General features: G+C 41.9%; 1 protein-coding gene across 1 annotated transcript in view; it reads left to right on the plus strand.

Annotated features, from left to right (window-relative positions):
* STRIP2 (striatin interacting protein 2) overlaps window positions 1–23,788 on the plus strand; it is a 42,033-nt gene extending 18,245 nt beyond the window's left edge. The window contains exons 8-21 of the mRNA XM_089527392.1: window positions 1,168–1,295; window positions 1,970–2,164; window positions 3,338–3,561; window positions 4,938–5,003; window positions 6,174–6,237; window positions 9,029–9,100; window positions 11,030–11,104; window positions 11,642–11,739; window positions 13,660–13,786; window positions 14,410–14,510; window positions 14,632–14,698; window positions 18,982–19,086; window positions 20,057–20,261; window positions 21,431–23,788. Coding sequence (XP_089383518.1) covers window positions 1,168–1,295; window positions 1,970–2,164; window positions 3,338–3,561; window positions 4,938–5,003; window positions 6,174–6,237; window positions 9,029–9,100; window positions 11,030–11,104; window positions 11,642–11,739; window positions 13,660–13,786; window positions 14,410–14,510; window positions 14,632–14,698; window positions 18,982–19,086; window positions 20,057–20,261; window positions 21,431–21,681 — 1,778 coding nt within the window. The 3' untranslated portion in view covers window positions 21,682–23,788. The remainder of the gene's footprint in view (window positions 1–1,167; window positions 1,296–1,969; window positions 2,165–3,337; window positions 3,562–4,937; window positions 5,004–6,173; window positions 6,238–9,028; window positions 9,101–11,029; window positions 11,105–11,641; window positions 11,740–13,659; window positions 13,787–14,409; window positions 14,511–14,631; window positions 14,699–18,981; window positions 19,087–20,056; window positions 20,262–21,430) is intronic.

Genomic DNA, 23,788 nt, shown 5'->3' on the forward strand with positions numbered 1-23,788 from the left:
CCAAGCCTAGGCAACTGCATAAACCTTTATTAACATTTTTGCTTGACAAAAGAAGCCAATGAAGCCAATGCTTATGTCTTCAACTTTCTTTCTCTCTCTCTCTCTCTCTCTCTCTCTATATATATATATATATATATATACACACACACACAAGCACATGCACAACGCGCACACACATTTTCTTTCTTTTTAAAAAAATTATAAAAATAAAAAACTAAGACACAGTATCAAAAAACAAAAGCATTTCCCGTAAAAAAAAAAAATCCCTACCCCCCCCCAAAAAAAACCCCAAATTGCAGCAAACTCAAGCACCTTTATTAATAAATATAATGGTAAATGTAAGCACACATGACTAGTTCATAGGAAGGAGTAAGTGTTTACAAGGTCTTGCCCATGGAATTGAGATTAAAACAATAATAGAAAATCAATCTCATTTAGTATGAAGAATTTTTGGAAGTACATGAAGAGAAAAGAAACATCTGTTTTAGTTGTATGACACATGCTGTGTGTTTGTGACACATATACATGCATTTTATTCGGTCAAAGACCAGCAACATTTAAAAAGGAAAACAAAGTACAATTGATAAGTGCAATAATAAACTACAAAGTAACACACACTAATAAAATACTCACTCAGTTATGATTTTGTTGATCCAAATAATCAAGATATATATATGTTTGTGTGTGTGTGTGTGTGTGTATAGTATAATTAACAATTTTAAAGTGTGTATATGTATGATATATAGGCGGAAAAGTCATAGGATCACAATTCTAGAGTTAGAAGAGGGGCCCCTCTGGGTCATATGTTGATGTTTTCAATATTTCGAAATGAATTATATATATATATATATATATATATATATATATGAAAAGAGAAAGGTCCATGGAAAGCTGGGAAGCTTCCTGACTCAACCCATGATGCTTCACTGGCTTCACTGTCAGACAAAGATGTTAAAAACCACACAAGACGAAAATAGTGATGATGTTAAAATCTCAGGCCTACATTCTGAGATGTTGTCAGTTAGATGGTATTGAGGGATTTCAAAGTTTTATTTTAACCCTCCCTGCCTGGGACAAAAAGGGAGACAATGGGGCCTACCTTGCAGGGGTGCTGGGAAGGACGAACCTTGCAACGTGATTTGTTTCATGATATTTCTTGTCTTGCAGGTTCTCCTGTACACAGCGAAGAGCCTTTTGCCCTCCTTCTTTTCACGATGGTGACCAAGTTCTGCAGTGGCCATGCTCCACATTTCCCCATGAAGAAAGTCCTGCTCTTGCTCTGGAAGGTGCTTGTGGTGAGTAAGGGCAGCGGGGTAAGTGTCACCATTTTGATTTGCTATTTATTTATCTTTATTTAGTAACGATCATTGTTCTTGCGTGCCTCCATTTCCGACTTATGGCGACACTGAGCCTATCACAAGGTTTTCTGGGGCTGAGACTGTGTGACTTGCCCAAGGTCACCCAGTGGGCTTACATGGTGGATGAGGAATCGAACTCTGATCTCTAGAGTTGTAGTTCAGTGTCCAAAACACTACACCACACTGACTATCATTAAAGATAACATTAGTCTTTATTTAAATATTTATTAATTAAATCATCTTGATTTCAGGTCACACTCTCTCATTCTCAGAGGCAGGCAAAAGCAAACCCTCTCTGAACAAATGATGCCAAGAAAACCCCTCGATAAGGTGGTCGTTTTAGGGTTGCCATAAGTCAGAAATGGTTTAAAAAGGCACACAATAGCAACACATTAAAGGTGATAAAAAGCAGTTTTTAAAAGGACAATCAGAACAATACAGTGTCCTCTTAAAAACCCTTTCTGCAGGGTTTTGGGCATTACAGGGGGGGAAAGGATTTTTTTCTCTGAGCTTTACCACTTCACCACATGAGGAATTGTGCATCCAATCATGTGCAGCTTGGAGCCAGCAGCCATGACGCCTTGCTCTCTTTCTGCCCCTCTCCCCTCCAGTTCACCTTGGGGGGCTTTGAGGCCTTGCAGACCCTGAAGGTGAAGAAGCGCCAAGAGCTGGGCCTCCCTCCACTGCCGGAAGACAGCATCCAGGTGGTGCGCAGCATGCGGGCTGCCTCTCCGCCAGCCTACTCCATCGAGCTGGTGGAACAGCAGCATCAGCCACAGCCAAAGCGGGGACATCGGAGCAGGAGGGTAGGAAATTGGGGTGAACTTGTTATTGGCTTGGGCCGATGGTTGGGGGAACCCCAAGGAAGGGGTTGTATGTGCTGGATGAGTTCCTATGACCACCCACCGCCATCACTGCTGCCACCTCTCCCATCACTGTCATTGTATGTGAAGGCTTCTGTTGCAGCCCATAAGGGAAGAAATAGGGCTTCTAGCTTTACCAACATGGCCAGGAGCCTTCTTCCAACATCACAGGCACCATGGTGGTGGGAGCCTTCACAGAGAATGGCGATGGGTGTGGCAGGTAAGGGAGAGTGCATGGTTGTCTGTTCTAATGGCTGTCACAGCAGAATTTATGGGAAACTTCCAAAAATAGCCCATATTTGTATTGAGTTTCCCTTTAGCCAATTTGTTAATTTATCTGATACTGCCAAGTCCAGTTACTTCTGCAAGAGCCCTGTTGGCACAGTGGTTAAATGCCTGTACTGCAGCCACTCACTTAAAACCATAAGGTGGTGAGTTTAATCCCAGCTAAAGGGGCTCAAGTTTGCATCCTTCCGAGGAGGTGGCTAAAATGAGTACCCAGATTGTTGGGGGCAATTAGCTTAAAGTTGTAAACTGCGTAGACCCTGTTGGTTCAGTATGAAGCAGTATATAAATGAAGTTGTTTGTTTTTGTTTTGCATCCTTTTTTCAACATTTGGGCTATGCGAAGTCAAAGGCTTTCACGGCTGGCATGTATAGTTTTTTTGTGGTTTTTGGGGGCTATGTGGCCATGTTCTGGAAGAGTTTATTCCTGACGTTTCGCCAGTATCTGTGGCTGGCATCTTCTGAAGATGCTGGCTTCCAGAACACGGCCACATAACCCAAAAAATCCACAAAAAAATTGGGGTCATCTTCTGCTTCCAATTTTTGACAGTTAGTTTTTCAAGTTCTATTGAATCAAAAAAAGTCTTTGCCTGTCTCTCGAAGGACTCCAAAGATACACCTGCCTAGGGAGGGAATATTCCAGTGATTGAGCTTGGGAGCAGCCACCAAGAAGGCCGTCCCTTGTGTTCCCACCAGATGTACCTGCGAAGATGGAGGGATCCCAGAAAATCCTCACTATCCCAGAGCAGTCCATAATTTGAGCATTGCAATTCTTCCTCCCTCCGGTGCCTTTATTCCTCTCTTGCTACCCACTTTTTCCAATGCAATGCAGCCTCTGATGAAGCAGGACAGCTTGGATCTGTACAACGAGAGGGACCCCTTCAAGAGCGATGAAGCCGGGGTGGACGAGGAGGAGGCAGAGGACCTCGACAACAGCATTGAAGGAGAACTGGACCTTCTGGAGCGGGAGCCGGTTGTTCCAGCCGTAGCGATTCCACGCCCACCTGTCGAGAGGGTCTCCTTCCCAAAGGGGCTTCCTTGGGCTCCCAAAGTCAGGTATTGCTATGCTCTACTCCTTCCTCTTTCAACAAGGACACCTGCCTGGGTCTGATCCCTGGTTCCTTTCCAGTTCAGACTCAAACCCAAAACAGATGCACCGTCCCACTGACATTAGCCATCCCCAGGCTTGAATTGACAGAACAACTGTGCCATTTTGGAGTAGGATACGTGTATGTTACCGTTTTTAAAATGTCCTCCTGATATACAATTCTCCTTGTGGAGCGAACTCCCCATATCATTGGGTTAGGGGCACGAGACCCCTGTGAAAATAGAAAAGCTGCAAATAACAACCCACTTTTTTTTACCTGAGAGAAAACCTCTCTAAGTCCTTCGGCATAACTCTATGGTCAACATGTGTAGGCAGCTGACAATAGAATTGCGCCAGAGGACCTACAAAGGCCCAGAGAAGTGTTCTCTCTAGGAATCTCTATGTCTCTCTGGGCAACTTCTGGCCGATGTTGACCTTAGAGTCACACTGGAAGACATAAAGATTCCTAAAGATGGCTTATTTATAAAATCCATGAATAAATGAATCAGCAAATGTGGAGGGATGACTGTATTTTAACATCTTGAAGAACAATTTGGAGAACTTAATGTGTGGAGCAAAACATATTTTTTGTGTGCAAAAAATCCACATGTCTTTCTCCTAAGGATAATTCCTCTACAACACTTTAAGACAATTGAAATGCAGTGGATCCTCCACATTTGCTGGGGTTGGGGTGCAACCAGAAATTGACCATAGACCATCACTGGGGGGCCTATGCTTAGAAAATTGTTTTCTCTGGGAATCCCGCCTAGGTCTTCCAGCATCAGCTTCTCCAAAGAAGATTTCTAGGTGTGAAAAGTTTTTAGTGTTTCACTCTCAGCAATGCTAAAAATTTGGGGACAGAAGAAACATTTCATGGAGGTGGCAGAAGTCTCACTTGTCAATGCCCTCATTTCATCCATAGCCGCACCCCTGACATGGAACCTGTCACTTCCCAAAATCTAGGACTTGGCATTACAGAATTTTGCAAAGGGATTTTATTTTTAAAAAGAGGATGGGCAAATGTTAGCCAGAACCAATGTCCTCAATGTACAATTCTTTTTTTAAAATAATAGCCTATTTTCCATATCCGTTATAAAGAGCTGCTCGTTTGCAGAATAGCTGTTAATGTTGTACTTGGTCTATAAACCAGTTTTCAGAATGCGTCCTTCTCTCTGTTCTGAATGATTCTTTGGAACACCAATTGGCTGGCGGCAGAATGCTTTTATTTTGAGATGCATGAATCCCTCCCCTCCCCTATAATGTCTGGTGTGGTTTTTCTATTTATTCCCCCCCCCCATTCCGCCGGCACCTTCTTTTCTCCCCTAACGCTCTGCTTGTCTTCCAGACAGAAAGACATTGAACATTTTCTGGAGGCGAGCCGGAACAAATTCATCGGCTTCACGCTTGGGCAGTGAGTATTATGCATCAGCGAGGAGAGTGGAGTTTTCTTGGCCTGTTCTTTGCCTTTCAAAGGAAGTACTTGTGCTCAATGTCACTCACTGACTTGATGGCTGGCTAGCTGGAGAATCACAGAGTTGGAAGAGACCCCAAGGGCTGTCCAGTCCGGCCCCATTCCACCATGCAGGAACTCAGAATCAAAGCACTCCCAACAGATGGCCATCCAGACTCTGTTTAATAATAATAATAATAATAATAATAATAATAATAATAATTTGTTTTATTTATATACCGCTATTCCAAAGATCATAGCGGTGAACAGCAAGTAAGCTAATTAGCAAGTAAGCTAATTTGCCCACAACAGTCTGGGTACTCATTTTAGCTCCCTCCTCAGAAGGATGCAAGCCTGAGTCGAGCTTGGGCCCTTTTGCTGGTCTTGAACTCGCAACTTTGTGGTTTTGAGTGAATGGCTGCAGTACAGGCATTTAACCACTGCGCCACCAGGGCTCCAAAGCCTCCAAAGAAGGAGACTCCACCACTCACTTTCAAACAGCTTTTACTATCTGGAAGTTCCTCATAATGTTGAGGTGGAATCCCTTTTCCTGTAGTTTGAACCCATTGTTCCGGATCCTAGTCTCTGGAGCAGCAGAAAGCAAGCTTGGTCCATGCTCCATATGACATCCTTTCAAATATTGAAGCATGGCTATCATGTCACCTCTCAACTATCTTTTCCCCAGGCTAAACATACCCAGCTCCCTAAGAAAAGGGCCCTACATATCAAAAGGTTGCCACATTCTTCTGCAGGATGAGCACCTGTTAAATTACTTAAGGGAGCACCTCTCTTAATGTATGCCTGCCTAAGAATTGAGGTCTGTTTGGAAGAGCCTACTGGGGAGGACATGGAAGAGGGCATTCTCTGTGGTGGCACCTCTGGAGGCCCAGAGGATGCCAACATTGGGGTCATTTTGGCACCAAGACAAAAATGAGTTTTTTAATAAAGTCTTCTGTGTGCTACTGTTGATGTTATCTGTCATCAAGTCGACCCTCTGGATGCAAAATCTTCAAGACCCACTGTCCTCCCGTTCTTGGATCCCTCAAACACAGTTTGCACAATCAAGTTTAGACACTTAACCACAATCTTTCCCTCTTCTCTCTCCCCGCTCACTTCTGGCCAACCTTACAGGGACACGGATACCTTAGTGGGTTTGCCGCGGCCTATCCATGAAAGCGTGAAGACGTTGAAACAGGTAAAGCAGAATAAATGGGTCTGGCTGTGAATGTCATGCCTTTCCCTCCATGCAAAGTACTTCTGTGGTTGTTGTGATGCCCTAATCAGTGGTAGAACTACACTACACTACACCTTTATTGTGCTATTATTCCAGTTTTACTGCTATGGCTGCCTACTGTGGCATTCTGGGATTTATAGTTTAGTAAGGCCTAAGAGCCCTCTGGCTGAGAATTCTAAATTCCCCCTAAACTGCAGCTCCCAGGACTCCACGGGAGGAAGCCATAGCAGTTAAAGTGGAATAATAGCGCTATAACAGTGTAGTGTGTTGTGATGTGTCTTAAGAGTTGTTTTTAACCTTCCTCACCTTGGCAGCCACAGAGGCGAATTTACATGAAAGACTGGCCTGGTCTGTATGGGCCAAATGATTTGTATATACCTATGTATAAGTGTAAACATTTTAGTCAAAAAATTGACCCAGAAAACCTGATTCGACTTACCCATGGGTCAATGTAAGTTCTTCAACAATGCTTTCGTTTGCTTCATCCCTTGGATCCTTTGCTACCTGTGCTCAAGTTTTACCCTTGACTTATCAATGGACCATATCAGAATCCGTAATTTTGGCCCCGAAACCCACTCTTGACTTATACATGAGATCATCTTATAGTTGAGTAGATACAGTATTTATTTATGGATTTATTTATTTATTTATTTATTTATATAGCGCTGTAGATTTGCACAGCGCTGTACATAAAACAATAAATATATAAGAGAGAGCCTGCCTATGGCGTACAATCTAAGAGATAATAGGATAATACATATAAAATACATAGCAATACAGGAAATGGTTCAATAAAACAGGAACAAAAGAATATCACATAGCAAATGATAATCACGCAATGCCTGGGAACACTTCTCTGAACAGGATGGTCTTCAACTCCGTTTTGAAGCTGGTTAATGAAGTGATGGCCCTTGTATCTTGCGGGGAAAGAAGGTTCCAGGATTGAGGGGCAGCGAGTGAAAAGGGGCAAATCAAGGCAGAAATAAAACATCGTCCCCTCAGTAGGGAAAATGGACAATGCACAACCTAAATCCCAGTTATTATTGTTTATTATTAACCTTTATTTATAAAGCGCTGTAAATTTACACAGCGCTGTACATACAATCTTTTCAGTTGGACGGTTCCCTGCCCTCAGGCTTACAATCTAAAAAGACACGACACAAAAGGAGAAGGGAAAGGTGGTGGGGAAGGGGATGAGGGCCCTTGTGGTGTAAACAGTCCAGATAACATTTGGCCACTTTAGCGACCCTAAGGCAAACCAACATGGGGTTTTCTTGGCAAGATTTGTTCAGAGGAGGCTGTTGCTGTCTCCTGAGGCTGAGAGAGTGTGACTTGCCCAAGGTCACCCAGTGGGTTTCATGGCCAAACTTGGAATCAAATTCTAGTCTCCAGTCATAGTCCAACACTCAAACCACTACGCCATGCTGGCTGTCCTGCATATATATTACATATAGACATTATGTTATATATATTATATATATGCCATAATGTATATGGGAGGCAGTGGCTTAGTGACGATCGAAAGGTTGGCAGTTCAAGGCCCAAGTGATGCATGATGGGGTGAGCTCCCATCACTAGTCCCAGCTTCTGTCAACCTAGCAGTTTGAAAGCATGCAAATGTAAGTAGATAAATAGGTACCACTTCGGTGGGAAGGTAACAGCGTTCGATGCAGTCATGCTCGCTGCAGGACCTCCATCTTAGTAATGGAGATGAGCACCACCCCCTATAGTCGATTATGACTAGACATTCAGGTCAAGAGAAAACCTTTACCTTTTACTTTATATATATTAGATATACATTACAGCTATACATTATGGATATACATTTCAGAAGCCCAACCTGTACTATGTTTTATGCCAGATTGTAAGCTGCCTTTGGAAAAAAGCAAGCTATAAATTGAATAAATAAAATATATAAAATAATACATAGCAAGTGATTGCAGAAAGGAGGTACTGGGATTTTAGCCAACCCTTAACAAACACTTCTGGTCCTTCTGAGTAGTTGGTGACCATAGTATTAAGGCATGGCAGTGTTTCTCTTGACTCCCTGGTACAAAAGCCTTACCCAGCAGTCCCTTCTTTGAACTAGATGCCTAAGTAGGGAAACAGACTGTGTGCTTCCAGTGTCTCTTTCACATTACGCACTTAAGATGCATCTACACTACAGAATTCAAGCAATTTGATTTCACTTTAACTGCCATGGCTCAATGCAATGGGAATCCGGGGTTTGTAATTTGTGAGTATTTAGCCTTCTGTCTCAAAGAGCTCTGGTTCCACAATGGATTACAAATCCCAGGATTCAATTGGATGGAGCCATGACATTTAAAGCTGTGTCAAACTGCAGTGTGGCGGCAGTATTAGAGCACTTTGGATCCCCTTCAGTTGTCTTAGCTGCATCCTATATGGAATCTTGGGATTTGTAGTTTTGTGAGGTATTTTGAATTCTCTTCCAGAGAGCTCTAGTGCTTCGTTATTCTACAAGTCTCACGATTTATTTCTTTATTTAAAGGCATTTATTTGTCCTCTCTCAGAACATGAGGGCCCACATAAATCTAAAATATTAAATACATTCTGTAGGATGAAGCCCATGCAGTTAAAATGGCATCCAAGTGCTAAACAATTGTGCAGTATGAAAGAAGTTTATGAGACTTCATGTACATTGAGTTTCCAAAGAAAGCTTCTTCAAGGAAAGTTTCTCTTCCGATTGCCCTTACTTTCAGACCTATGCTTATTGTTCACATCTCATCCTCAGCACAAATACGTCTCGATCTCTGAAGTGCAGATCAAGAATGAAGAGGAGATGGAGAAATGTCCCATGTCGATGGTGAGCATCCTCCCCAGAGGACTATATCTCTCTCACTCTCTATGCGATGGGCCCTCTACATTCCCAGAGGTTGGGACGCAGGACCCCTGTGAAAGTGGAAAAACCACAAATAAAAAAACCACTATTTTTTTTAACCTGAGAACCCATCTCTAAGAGTCTTTGGGTCCTCCAGTGCAACTTTATGGTCAAAATTGACCATAGAATCATACTGGAGGACCTACAAATGCATAGAGGAGTATTTTCTCTAGGAGTTCTATGTCCTCCAGCATGACTTCCCACTTCCAACAGATTGACATCAGAGGACCTAGAGAGAACATATTAGACAAATAATCAAATCTGCAAAAGCCAAAGCTGCAAATGTGGCGGGCCAACTTCTGGACCTTTGCAGAAAGTTCTGTTACCTTTGTTAAAGAAATTCAGTTAATCTATGGTTATATGTGTGATTTATAGTAGATGTGATAAGGTAAGGTAATGCTTTATAATATCTTTAGTATACTTGATTATCTGTACTGGCTCTTTTGTTTTATTCTGCAGTGTGTGTATGTGCGTGTGTTTACTGTATTTTATTATTTCATATTATTGGAATAATATTCCAATAATATTATTTTATGTTATTGGAATAATATTATATTACTGGTTATTATATAATATTATTGGAATAATATTATTATAGTATATAAATATATTATTTATTATATTATTTTATATTTTATATTATTATATTACTGGACTAATTATAAATGTTTTATTCTGTAACTGTAAAGCGCCATGACACTATATAAATAATTATGTTAATGATAATAAGTAAGCGATGGGGAGAGGATGAGAGTTTGGACAGGATTTTAAAAAGTGAATGACAGTGATGTACAGTATAATCAGAGATGTGAAGAGAGTTGGGCTCAGAGACAGGGATTAGTTCAGGGGTAGGCAACCTGCGGCCCGCGGGCCAGATGCGGCCCGGCGAGGCCTTGAGACCGGCCCCAGCCCGGTCCTGCTGCCGATTGCTGCCAGGGCCTTTGGGGGGCAATTGTCTATAGAAGCCTCAGAAATATGCATTTATATTAACATTTTTTTAAAAAAATCAGCAAATTTTTTCGCGTGTCCTCCATTTTTTTAAAAAAAGTCTGCCATTTGAAAATGTTGTCCTACATTTGTCCTGGTTTATTTATATATTTAATTTTTTAAAAAAATTATTTAATTATTTATTTTTTGGCTTCGGCCCCCCAGTTGTCTGAGGGATAGCAACCCGGCCCCCGGCTCAAAAAGATTGCCTACTCCTGGATTAGTTAGACTCAGATCAGTTAGGACTAAGTATGAGAGATGGGAGTTAGTTTGCCAGGATTTAGGTGTGTTAAAACAGTATTAATAAATAATAAAATAATAAATTTTATTTCTACCCCGCCCTTCCAAGAAATGATCAGGGCGGCTTACAAAGTTATAAAAACATTACAATACAGGTTAAAAATTCAATCAGCAATTAAAACCATTATTACAAAGACAGGAACAGGAAACGATAAGATAAAAAATACATATTACATATTCCTTTAACTGTAATGTTGAATCTTCATTTAATAAATAATAGAACATGCCATAAAGGTTATTGGAGTGCTTGGGTTCAGGCCACACTGCAGACTTAATGCAGTTTGACAGTGCTTTTACTGTCATTGGCTCTATGCTATGAAACCCTGTGATTTGTAGTTTGTTATGGCATCTTTCAAGTGTGCTTTAATTGTGTATTCCTGCATGGCAGGGAATTGGACTGGGACCCTTGTGGTCCCTTCTAACTTGCAAGATTCTGTGATCAGTCTGAGGGCTAAGATGCCAGACTGGCTGTGGTCTCTTGGCTTTTTCTTGCCTCTTTTTCATATCTGAACCTCAAAGCCATTTCTCTCATGTTCCTCCAATTGTTTCTGGTCTGTCCCATATCAGGGTGAAGAAGATGTGCAGGAGACGGCGTGTGAAATACTCTATCGGGTGATGCTCTACAACTTGCCACAGTACATGGTGAGCATTGTGCATGAATAACCACTATAATCAATACATATGTGCATGCATGCATACACATGCAGCAAGGGGAAAGCCTTGGGTCAGGGTATCAGGGTATTTGATTAAACCAAATCATAATTAAAAAGTAAATAAAACGTTTCACTGTCTAACATAGTGACTAGGTGGATTTAGTGAGTGGATTTAGTGAGTGGACATCTCAGAGGAGGGTGACCCAAATGGTGAGAACTCTGGAAGCCACCAGGCCCTATGAGGAGCAGCTGAGGGAGCTGGGTCTGTTTAGTCTGGAGAAGAGAAGGTTCAGAGGTTACAGGATAGCCGTGAAAACAGGGGTGACTGTAGTATCATCAATTGCTCCCCTAAACTGCTGGCAGTGGGTCTACTCACTTTTTTGCAGAGGGAGGACTTTGATTTTGGAGGTTTTTCTATTCTGTTATTCCAAGTAAATACAGAATAGGGAGAAGGATATATCAATTCCTGTGTAATTTTGAGACCGCATGTGTCTTGCCATGGGATTTGTCTTGTTTGTTGCTGCAGATAGCCTTGCTGAAGATCCTACTAGCCGCAGCGCCGACTTCCAAAGCTAAGACAGATTCGATTAACATCCTGGCAGACGTGTTGCCCGAAGAGATGCCGTAAGGCCTGGACGATGTTCTGGGTGATGCCAGTATAACTGGGATGGGGAACTATGAGGGGCTTGGTACCAGTTCCCCCCCCCCCTTGCCTCTTCCTCCCCATAAGTTGCACCCCAACAGCAAGCACAAATACCTCCATTTTCCTCTGCAGTCTTTCCCAAAATGGCCATGGCTTTGAGAGGCACTGCAGAGGAGAACATTCTATTTTAATGCTCACTTCTGGATGTTTTAAATTCTAGTTTTAAATGGTAAGCCTCATTGAGTCCAAGTTTTGGGAACAAAGCAGGATATAAATAAATATAATAATAATAGTTGTTGTGTGTCATGTAGTCATTTCCGATTTAACAGCAGCCCTAAGGTGAACATATAATAATAATAATAATAATAATAATAATAATAATAATAGGATTTATTTATATGCCGCCTAATCACTGAGAATCTGGGCGGCTTACAACAGAGGGGATAATAGACATTTCCCTGCCCTCAGGCTTACAATCTAAAAAGACATGACACAAAAGGATATGATAGGGTTTTCTCTGTAGGTTTCTTCAGAGGGGGTTTGCCATTGCCTTCCTCTGAGGCTGAGAACATGTAACTTGCCCAGGGTCACCCAGTGGGTTTACATGGCTGAGCTGGGATTCGAACCCTGGTCTCCAGAGTCATAATCCAATGCTCAAACCACTACAGCAGGCTGGCATCTTCATCATCATTTTAAAAAACAGGCATTACAGGAGCTTGTGTGTGAGGGGGGGGGGTATTTTTAATGTTTTAATGGATTTCGAAGGGCTTTCTGGATGGTTTGAGGGCAAAATTGTCCATAAATCATGCCATTTTAAAAAACAAACAAACTGGGGAACTAGTAGAGAGCTTCAGAGGCCACAAAACTGGAGTCCAAGGCCCACATATGAAAATTCCCTTGACTCCATTGATATTTCATTTTTTCCCAATAATCTGTGATCAGTGTTGAGGTTGGAAACTTTACTTCTTTTGGATGACAGTTCCCATGGCTGGCTTGGGGATTGTGGGAACTGCCATCCAAAAAATAATCTTCCAAAGTGTTGCTCCTGTATGGGTTATTTGGGACTTACAGATCAAATGACTGTCAGTTTTATGAGACTTCTTAGTTGACATCTGTCAAAACAAGGTTTTAAAAGATGCCAACAAGGCTGAAATCCTGGGAAGTGCCTTCTGAACTGTTGGCAAGTCAAACTTTGAGACAGAACCCAACAATCAAAATTGGACAGCTTCTCTTTCACATTCTGACCAGCCAGTGACACATGGTCATTTGAAGCTCTCAGTCAAAGGGAATCTTATATGTGAATTGAGACCTTACTTCTCCGAGGCCAAAGATTTCTTTCTTTCTGTGAAAGGCTATATTTAGAGATAGTGGTTTGCGTGCTTTCTGAAATATTAAAAACAAAAGATGTAAGAGTTAGAAGTGTAGTAGAGCAAGGGCCCTCTGTACGTTCATAGACTCCCAATTCCCATCTGCCTTTGCCAGCATAGCCTGTGATGAAGGGTGATGGGATTTGTAGTCTAGCATTATTGCTATTGTTGTTTTAACTAGATTATTTTAATTGTTTTTAAATTCTTCTAGTAGTTTTTTTAATGTTTTTATCTTCTGAGCCACCTTGGGTCCCTTTCTGGGAGAAAGATGGCATAACAATAAATAAATAAAACAAGTTACAGACTAGATCATTTCAGCCAAGCCAGAAAAGTAATCAAAAGTCCCCCACGTGACTAGCTAACAGATCAGATGGGATTTGTCATCCTTGATGTTCAATGGTGGGTAGCTGGGAGTCTGGACTCCTTTTGTCCAGCCTCGATCAGCTTCTGCAGGTGGGACAGGATCTCCCTGTGTCCAAACCATGGGGCTGCTTTTGATTTCTTTGTCTTTTTCTCCCCTCTTCTGGGCTTCAGCATCACAGTCCTTCAGAGCATGAAGCTGGGGGTTGATGTGAACAGGCACAAAGAGATCATCGTCAAAGCCATCTCCGCGTTGCTGCTCCTGCTCCTGAAACACTTCAAGTTGAACCACATTTATCAGGTGAGCTTGGCATCAGGAAGCATGAAGTCAGTGAAAAAGCTTCTTTTTCCATCGCTAATTCCCTGTTCCTTTGTGGGAGTTTCTTCAGGAAACCCTCTTGTCATTTTAGTTCTAAATTGGAGTTCCCCTGAGGCTGAGAGAGTGTGACTTGTCATCCTGCGGGTTTCATGGCCAATCTGGGAATTGAACCCTGGTTTCCAGAATCATAGTCCAGCACTCAAACCATTATGCCACTCTGGCTCTTTATTGCATTCTTGGTCCCCTAATTGTCTCCAAACATCCTCCAAGGCATTTTCACTATGTTTTTATGCCTGATTCATTTTAGGCCCTTTTAAACAAGAAGAAGTGGCTGGAAGTCACCTCCTGTTTTAAATAAATGCCTCTTCTGGGCCTAAATAACGGTGGGAGGTGCATTTGGTGAAAATTTTTAACCCCTGGGAATCCTTTGTTGCCTCAAAAAATGGTCTTCTGAGCCACAGCATAAATCTGGTTGAGTCTCAAACCAAGCGTGGGGAAGTTATTTTTTTATGTATATAGTTCAGCTCCCTAGGACCCCCAGACTGCGTGCTCTCTTCTCAGACATTTTATCCCATTTAACATTTTGGCTGCTCTTCTCTTTGTAGTTTGAATATGTCTCCCAGCATTTGGTCTTTGCCAATTGCATCCCACTGATTCTGAAGTTCTTCAACCAGAATATCATGTCCTACATCACTGCCAAAAATAGGTACAATGTGTGTGAACGGCCCCTCTCCCTTTCCCCCTGCAAAGGGACAAGTGATTTAAAAATAGATACTTTAACAACGATGCATAATAGCGATGAAGTGATCCATGTCTCTCTCCTGCAGCATATCTGTCCTGGATTATCCTTTCTGTACTGTCCATGACCTGCCAGAACTCAATGCTGAAAGCTTGGTAAGGAAAAGAAGAATTACTCTTTGCAATCCAGACAAAATGCAACAGCTGCAGCCTCTGTTTCCACCTGTAAAATGGGCTGAACACTGTGATGGCTGACAAAAATTGTTGTGAGGTTGAACTGGATTTTGACATTTTTCATACAAGTCACAGTAGTGGTGGCTGACGGCTACACCGGCATCCCATGTCAAGGGGAAGTGAGTCCGCTTTGGGTTCTAGTATTGAAAGGAGCTATAGAAAGTGGGGAACCTATTTGAAGGATAGGGCTTAACACCTTTGACAGTTCCTATGAAGTTTAGACAGAAGACTGATCCCTTATTTGAGGGATAGAGTCCGGTAACTTAGACAACTGTTACACTAAACCCTGATGCCCCTATGTTACGTGAGAGTGTTCATCATCTTGGACAACATCTGTAAAATTTAGGCTAAAGCCTGACGCTGATTCATAGTTTATTTATAGTATTTCTATATTGCCTCCCAACCTGCAAGTCTCCCAAGGTGAGTAACACATAAAAACCAATTAAAGCAATACAATGATAAAGGCATTTTTAAAACACATTAAAATACTCTTTAAAAATGCCTAAACCAGCCGAAAAACAATCCTAGAATCTGAAGTTGAAGCCTTTCGTGGCCGGCATCCATAGTTTTTTGTGAGTTTTTCGGGCTCTGTGGCCATGTTCTGGAAGAGTTTCTTTCTGATGTTTCTCCAGCATCTGTGGCTGAGATCTTCAGAGAGTGCTTTGTCTGTAAATCCTAGAATCCAGTTTGGAAAAGTTAAGACAGCAGTCAACCCTGAATGCCATGTGGAACACCATTGTTTTGGTTTCCTGCCGGAAGCCTGAAAGAGATGGGCCAAATTTCTTTAACTTAAATTTCTTTAATTTAAATTTCTGGAAGGCTTATATAGGAGAAGCTGGGCTTTCAGATATTTTGGCCCCCAAGTCATTTAGAGCTTTGTTGGCAAATTTCTGGCAGGCTCATATGGGAGGAGGCAATCTTTCAGATATGCTGGCCTTAGGTTGTTAGGTCAACACCAGCACTTGAATTTTGCTCAGAAGCAAATGGGAATCCAGTTCTTGCAGAACAATGTTATATGGTCTCTAAAATGCATGCCTGACATCTGTCTGGCTGCTGCGTTTTGCACTTGCTGCAGCTTCCAAACAGTTTCCAAGGGCAGTTCCATGCAGAGTGCATTATATTAGCCTAATCAAGAGGTAACTAAAGCATGAACCCCTGTGGCAAAGCTCTTCTGTCAATGAGTCACCAACAACAAATGCTGCAACCTCCTTGACTGGTTTAGTCAAGCCCTTGGTTGTACAGACAGCCCTCCACATTTGCGGCTTTGACTTTTGCAGATTTGATTATTCATGGATTTGACTAATAAGTCCTCCCTAGGAATCCCTAGTCCTCCAGAACATCTCTCTTGGAGGTTGGCCATAGAGTTGCGATGGAAAACCTAGAAAATCCTAGGGAAATCTCCAGGTATTTGTCTAGCACAATTCTGTGGTCGAGTTCTGGTGGATGTTGACCATAGAGTTGCACTGGAGGATTCCTAGAGACATGTTCTCAGGTGAAAAAAGAAAGGGGGGGTTATTTGCATTTTCCCACTTTCATGGGGATCCTGTGCCCCTAACCCCAGCAAATGTAGAGGGCCTGCTGTACATTAAATTGTGTAATTTTGCCATTAAGTGGAAGGGTTTTGTGGCACAATCAGTGCAGAACTCTGCCATTTTGATTTACGCTGCACAACCCTGAGGGAGAATCTGTGACACTAGAGAGGGGGGCTGTCTTCTGATGCCAGTGCCAGTGACCAGAAAAATAAGTTCCCATCATTGTCTATTAAAAGAAATTAAATTGAGTTGTGTGCTTTTCTGTTCTGTTCTGCCTGCTCCACTTACATTTTGGATTGGTAGCTTCCATTTCACTGGGAGGCAATGTATGGTGAATCTGCTCTGGGTTTTAGTCCAAATTACAAACAATGCATCCTGGATTCTGAACCCTATTCCCAAAACGGATTCAGCACTGTGAATTTGGAATAGAATTTAGAGCAGATTCTAAAATCCCACTGATGCAGAAGCTGTCACTGATTTCTACACCTGAAATTTATGCCTAGGAAGCCTCAATTGATGTATTTCAGAAGGTTGTGGAGACTCCTTCTTTGGAAGTTTTTTAACAGAGGCTGGATAGCCATCTTCCAGGGGTGCTTTGGTTGTGTATTCCTGCATGGCAGAATGGTGTTGGAATAGATGGCCTTTGTGGTCCCTTCCAGCTCTAGAATTCTGTGATTCTATGTGAGCCTTCTGCAGTCCACACTTGGTTCCTTGGAATGGCCCTCTGGAGCAGAAAAGACTGGAAACAACCCACCAGCAGATCTGTTTGCTAAGATGAATGGGTTCCCCACTCAACATGTCTTCTGGTATAGACTGTGCAGATTTTTGGGACAGGGAAAAATCACATTCCACCTCCCAAATTTTCCTTTCCCTTGAAGCAGCAGCGAACTCTAGTGGTGCCTCATGCAAATTGTCATTTGTTGCTGTGTGCCTTCAAGTCATTTAGGACTTATGGCAGCCCTAAGGGGTTTTCTTGGCAAGATTTATCCAGAGGAGGTTTGCCATTGCCATCCTCTGAGGCTGAAAATGTGTGACTTGCCCAAGGTCACTCAATAGGTTTCTGTGGGCAAATGGAGATTTGAATCATGGTCTCCAGAATCATAGTGACTCAAACCACTACACAATGCTGGCTCTCACAAACTGACAAAGATTTGTTATTTCTTGACTGTGCAAGGGGACTTCTTACATCCAAAGTCCTCACATAAACCCCTTTCCTAGTCAGAAAGCAGAGCTTGGCTTTCTCTTGAATTGGACTGGCAATGTGGGGCTGGAGGAGGGAAGTGATTTCACCCCCTGACATCATTCCAGGGCATAAACATAATACACACCTTAGTTATGTCCCTTTTGGACTACTATAACGGAACGGATTTCAGCATTCTTGAAGAGCTCCTTTAAAACCTGGAGTGCATTCATTGCCCCATTGACATGGAGTCACCAATAATGGCCACTGGCATACACAATGCTTCATTCTCTTCTCTAGCAGAAGGTATTGCTTTTGCCAAGGCTATGGCAGCCAGAGGAAATGGAGGCACATTTTTACACTGATATGAAGCCTTGTGTGAGCTCCCCTATGGGTTGCTGTTTTTAAAATAAATTCTCAGCTTGGAAAGGGAATCAGAATCCTAGAGTTGGATGAGACCTTCAAGGGCCAACCAGTCCAACCCCATTCTGCCACACAGGAAGACTCCATCAAAGACGTACTCCTTGTTACAGATGGCCATCCAGGCTCTGTTTAAAAACCTCCAAAGAAGGAGACTCCACCACCTTCCAAGGCAGCGTCTTCTACTGTCAAACAGCTCTTTTTGTCAGGAAGTTTTTCCTGAAGTTTAGGTGGAATCTTTTGTCCTGAAGCTTGCATCTATTGCTCCTTGTCCTAGACTCTGCTGTTGTTGTGTGCCTTCAGATTGTTTCCAATTTATGGAAACCCTAAGTTGAACCTATCATGGGTTTTCTTGGCAAGATTTGTTCAGAGGATGTTTGCCATTGCCTTGTCCTGAGGCTGAATGCACGTGACTTGTCTGAGGTCACCCGGTGGGTTTCGTGGCCAAGCCGGGAATTGAACGATGATCTTGAGGGTCCTAGTTCAGCACTCAAACCACTATGCCATACTGGCTCCTGTCCTAATCTCTGGAGCAGCAGAAAACAAGCCTCTTCCATCCTCAACATGACATCCCTTCAGATATTCAAATGGGGCTATCATATCACTCCTTAATCTTCTCTTCTGCAGACTAAACCTACCCAGCTCCCTAAGCTGCTCTTTATTGGGCTTCATAGTTTCCAGACCCTTCACTATTTTGATTGTCCTCCTTTGGACACGGTCCAGCTTCTCAACATCCTTCTTGAATTGTGGTGCCCAGAACTGGACACAGGAGTCTGACCAAAGCAGTATAGAATGGCACAGTTGCTTTCCTTGATCTAGATAGGTAGAGTAGACGTATTCAATTAATAGTTCAACAGAGAGACAATACATCAATAAATCTTACTGATTTAGTGGGCCTACTCTTGTCAGGACTAATGATAGGATTTAGAATTGGGTATGTTAAGGCAGAGAATGCAAACTCTGTACCAGTGTTTTGCCCAAAGAGATTTGTTTCTGAGAGCTATTTTGGAGAGAACAGTAAACTGTTAAGATGCGTTATCATAATTTTGAAATGTCCTTTCCCTTGGTTGCAGGAAACTGGGGAAAACAACCAGTTCTGTTGGAGGAACCTTTTCTCCTGTATCAACCTGCTGAGGATCCTCAACAAACTGACCAAGTGGAAACATTCCAGGACAATGGTGTGTGTGTGTGTGTTTCTGTTTCATTTTCCAACCAAGATAAAAAAATTTTATTACATACAGTCTTAACTTAACAAGGGTTAACTTCACTCCTTTTGCAATATAACTATTACCTTGTGTTTTTATAATTATGGAGGTACAGGTTGAGTCTCTCTTATTGAAAAATCCAAATTATTCCAAATATGTTTTCATAGGTGGCTGAGATAGCAACAGCTTTGCTTTATGATGGTTCAATATAAACAAACTTAATGCACAACATTATTAAAAATATTATGTATAATATATCTTTCAGGCTATGTGTATAAGGTGTACGTGAAAAATGAATTTCATGTTTAGTGTCCCATCTCCAAGATAATTGCATTATGTATGTGTACACAAATATGTACAGGTATTTCAAAATTAAAAAAATCCAAATCCAAAAGACTTCTGGTTCCAAGAATTTCGGATAAGGGAGACTCGACCTGTACATGTTCGAATGTTGGTCCATGTTGTCCTTTCTGTTGTTGAATAAAAAACATGCAAAGTAAAATGTAACTCCAAAATGACTGTTTTAGTAACTTTTGAGATGTTACTTTTACAAAGTAACTTCCAAGCATTATCTAACAACAACCTATATACCAGCTCAGCAAAGTAGAAAATGCAATGTATTGTATCTCACTATTAATTCTGCTACTGCAAGCCTTCTTTTGCTTCCTGCAAACATGTTTTACATTATACAAATCGTAGCATCATAAAACTAGAATTGGAAAGGGTCCCAAGAGTCATTGAGTCTAGCCCCCTGCCAGTGCAGGAAACTATAGCTAAAACAGGTGGCTTTTAAACGTCTGTTTAAAATCCTGCAAAAGAAGAAGAAGAATCCACCACCTTCCAAGCTAGTCAGCTCAGGAAGCTATTCCTAATGTGTTAGGTTTGAGCTTTTTTAAAAAAGAGCTCTGTTTTACCTCCTTTTACCTGATGGTTGTGTTGACAGATGTTGGTGGTCTTCAAGTCTGCTCCGATTCTGAAACGGGCTCTGAAAGTGAAGCAAGCCATGCTGCAGCTCTATGTCCTGAAGCTGCTCAAGATCCAGACCAAGTACCTTGGGCGCCAGTGGAGGAAGAGCAACATGAAAACCATGTCCGCCATCTACCAGAAAGTGCGCCACCGCATGAATGACGATTGGGCTTATGGGAACGGTGAGTGTTGCAAAGACCTTCCTTTCCACTGGAGGATTGACGGTGGTCTTCACTGATGTGGGACTCCTTTGTCAGGCTTGGAAAAGTTAGTTTTTTGGACTGTATTTCCATTATCCCCCAGCACCAGCCATACTGACCGCTCATGCATGTTTATTTAATTCAGTTTCACTAATCAACAATGACAACAAAATGTTCAAATAGATTTAAGATATGTGATAACAGAAAAACACATATAAGCGACACTTAACAGACAATTCCATTAGGATAGTTATCTGGGTGACATTGTACAATTAGGATGAACACAACATTTCACAGTGGGGTTGGTTTCAAGCAGAAAGTGTTTCTCTGTAAGTCAGCAGTTCTTGATAGTGGTTTGGGCAAGTGTGGCATAACTAATTTAATAAGAGTTGACCAGTGTTCATGAAAGGAGTGTGGTTTCTTTTGTCCATTACAAGAACTGATTGTATAAGAAATCTTTTCAAGTAACCTGAATGGTAGATTTTAGGATGACCTGTTGAGTTTATTTATGAAACCACTAAATTGGAAGGGACAACAAGGTCCATCTAGGTAAGTCAATCACTTTATTATATATCCTGCCATTTCCCCAAAAGTGGGACTTAAGCCCAACTTTCCACCTTGCCAGAATCCACTGCCAAAGCCTTCATGCTTTAGAGCCTACCTCCATGTGCCTTGAGCAAGGAGGAGTTTGCTGGGTTATTTTTCAACAGTCTCTTCCCTAGAGCCTCTCTTCCCAGAAGCCAGATCTGAGGTGATCACGCTAGATGGTTTTTCAGGGACTTTTGGGAAGCCCATGCTGTTGCCGGGATGAAGGACCATAGAGTAGTTGAAAAGAGCCCAGTAAGCTCTTCCTGGCTTGAGGTGCACAGAGGCAGCCTCAGCTTTCTCCTTCCTTCTCCCCTGAGCTGGGTGGTCCAGCCTCTGCACACCTCAAGTTAGGAGGAATTTGCTGGGTTGCTTTCCAACAATCCTCATGGACTCCCTGGTGGTCCCTCCAAACCCAAGCATTGCCCATGGGTAAGTTGACCCAGGTGTTCAAAGTCATTTTTATACTAACATTTCTCGAGTTACGGTCATGTATATATGATAGTCCTTTTTCTATTATTAGGGAAAGCTGTCTTACTTTTTCCTCTTCTTTGTTGATAACATAGATATAGACGCCCGGCCTTGGGACTTCCAAGCCGAAGAATGCACTTTGCGAGCCAACATTGAGGCTTTTAACAGCCGAAGGTATGATAAACCCCAGGACTCTGAATTTGCTCCAGTGGACAACTGTTTGCAGAGTGTCCTGGGGCAACAGCTGGAACTTCCTGAAGATTTCCATTACTCCTACGAACTGTGGCTGGAGAGAGAAGTCTTCTCTCAGCCGATCCGCTGGGAAGAACTGTTGCACTATCAGTGATAGCAGGCTAGGAAGCTTGCGCTGAACCAAATGCCATCTTAAGTCTTTCCAGAAAATTGGTGCTGAATCTTGGGGGGTGTGGGAGGGAGATCCTTCCATGTTTGCAAGCCCTTAGGTCTGGCAGGAAACCTTTTACAATAAGTTGAAATGTTAGGCAACCTAAATGCAATGCCCCCATCCTTCCTATCCCTTGGTGCACCTCACTTCTGTCTACTGCAAATCAGTAGCTCTCAGTAGTAGCAGAGAGTCTTATGCTGAGTTATTTTATGCTGTCCTGTCTTGAACAGTATATTTTTAAAATCCTTACATTTCCTTCCATGATTGCTTTCGGTGTCAGGGTCATTGCATATGCCATGTTTCCCAAGACGTGGTTCACAACTCAGTATTTGGATGCTGAGCAAATGAGCACTTTTGCAAACCTATAGCACACCATGTCTAGCTTGCTTCTCATGAAATCAAGCTCCATGGTTCCTAGAAATTGGTTTAAATGTGCCAGAGATGACCTTGTAGGTTATCTAGGCATGAAAATTGTACTATGGGAGTGGTTCTTCAAAGAGAGAAGAAATACTTGCAAATTTAGTTTGGGGATCTGTGTGTGTGTGTGTGTGTGTGTGTGTGTGTGTGTGTGTGTGTGTAAAAGAGAGAAAGAGAGAGTATGCATGCAGTGTGAACAATTTTATGCAATTTTCCATTCAATGATTCCTTGTTTTCCACTTTTACATGTTGGAAAAATTACTTGTTCAAATCTTAATGAGATTTTTGTAAATCACAAAATCTGCCTCCAAGTGGTGATACATGGGATTGTCCCAGGACTGTTGCTTGGTGTTTTGTGCATACCACAAGCACAGGCTATATAGCGGCCAGTGGAGAAATATTTGTGACCGAAAGTGCATCTGCGCAGTGGATAATAATGCAGCTTGACCCCACTTTAAACTGCCATCGCTCCATCCTACAGAATCCTAGGGTTTCTAGTATTGTGAAGCACCAACACTCTTTGCCAGAGAAGGCTAAAGACCTTGTAAGACCTCAACTCCCAGGATTCCATAGTATGGAGTATAAAGTAGTGTCAGATTGCATTATTTCTACAGTGTAGATGCACCCAGAGATAGGGCCAAACTCAATTCTTGTCCAGTGGCCCAAGGTAGCTAAAACCAGTTGCTAGCCTAAACTGGTTAACTGGAAATCTATAGTGTGTGTGTGTGAGAGAGAGAGAGAGAGAGACATTTTTACTGGCACAATGTGAAACACTGCAAGGCCTTCTCCTGTATAAAATGCAAATGACAGGATTTTAATTCTTCCTCTTCTTCCACCCCACCAGTATGAAAATTTGTTGTTTTTAAAAACTGGATTTTCTTTCCCTGCCCCTTCCATGCTACCTCTTAAAAGCACAAAAGGACTTCTGCATATTATGCCAACGTCTGAAAAAACATACAGACATTTTTATATAAAAGGTTAGTTCATATATCTAGCTCCCTGCCAGCTGTGTGGACGTTACAGGCCAAAAACTGTTCCATGGTTCACTGGTGTAACTGGGAGCCAGATATGCATGCTGTCAGCTCCAATAAAACAACTGCACACAGAAATTATCTTGTTATCTTTAAGTTGCTAATGTGAGACTGGGGCCTTTTTGCTGAAATCTTCAAAAACATAAAGCTTCTTTAAAAAATGATTTTATCTTTTCTGGGGGGCGATTCATGTTTGGAAAAAGGAATTTCATTACTAATACTTATTTTATTGTAGCAGCATGTTCTACGACAAATACTGCACATGTCTATTGCCGTTTATCAAGGATACGCACAAGTTACAAAAACACATGTATTCTCTCTGTTACTGTGGGGTAAGAAAGTTTGTTTTCTAATGTGAGTTGTACTGACAAATCATTTTTCAAGGAAATGGCCATATTAAGTCAAACCACTTCTAAAGCACAGCTTTATAACCAAGAATAAAGGTTACTCTTAAAAGTATGTGTGCATGTCGTCCATTTAATGACTTGGATCAGTGCTAAAATTACAAGTGCTTTCAGACGGAGAGAGGGAAGACATTTTAAACTTTTGCAGGAACAACTTTCACAAGCTGGACAAGTTCCAGGGATTCATTTATAATGCTG

Source organism: Sceloporus occidentalis, unplaced genomic scaffold, assembly GCF_023333645.1.
Source record: "Sceloporus occidentalis isolate IW3139 unplaced genomic scaffold, rSceOcc1.0.p SCAF_5, whole genome shotgun sequence".
In the NCBI taxonomy this organism is placed as follows: domain Eukaryota; kingdom Metazoa; phylum Chordata; class Lepidosauria; order Squamata; family Phrynosomatidae; genus Sceloporus; species Sceloporus occidentalis.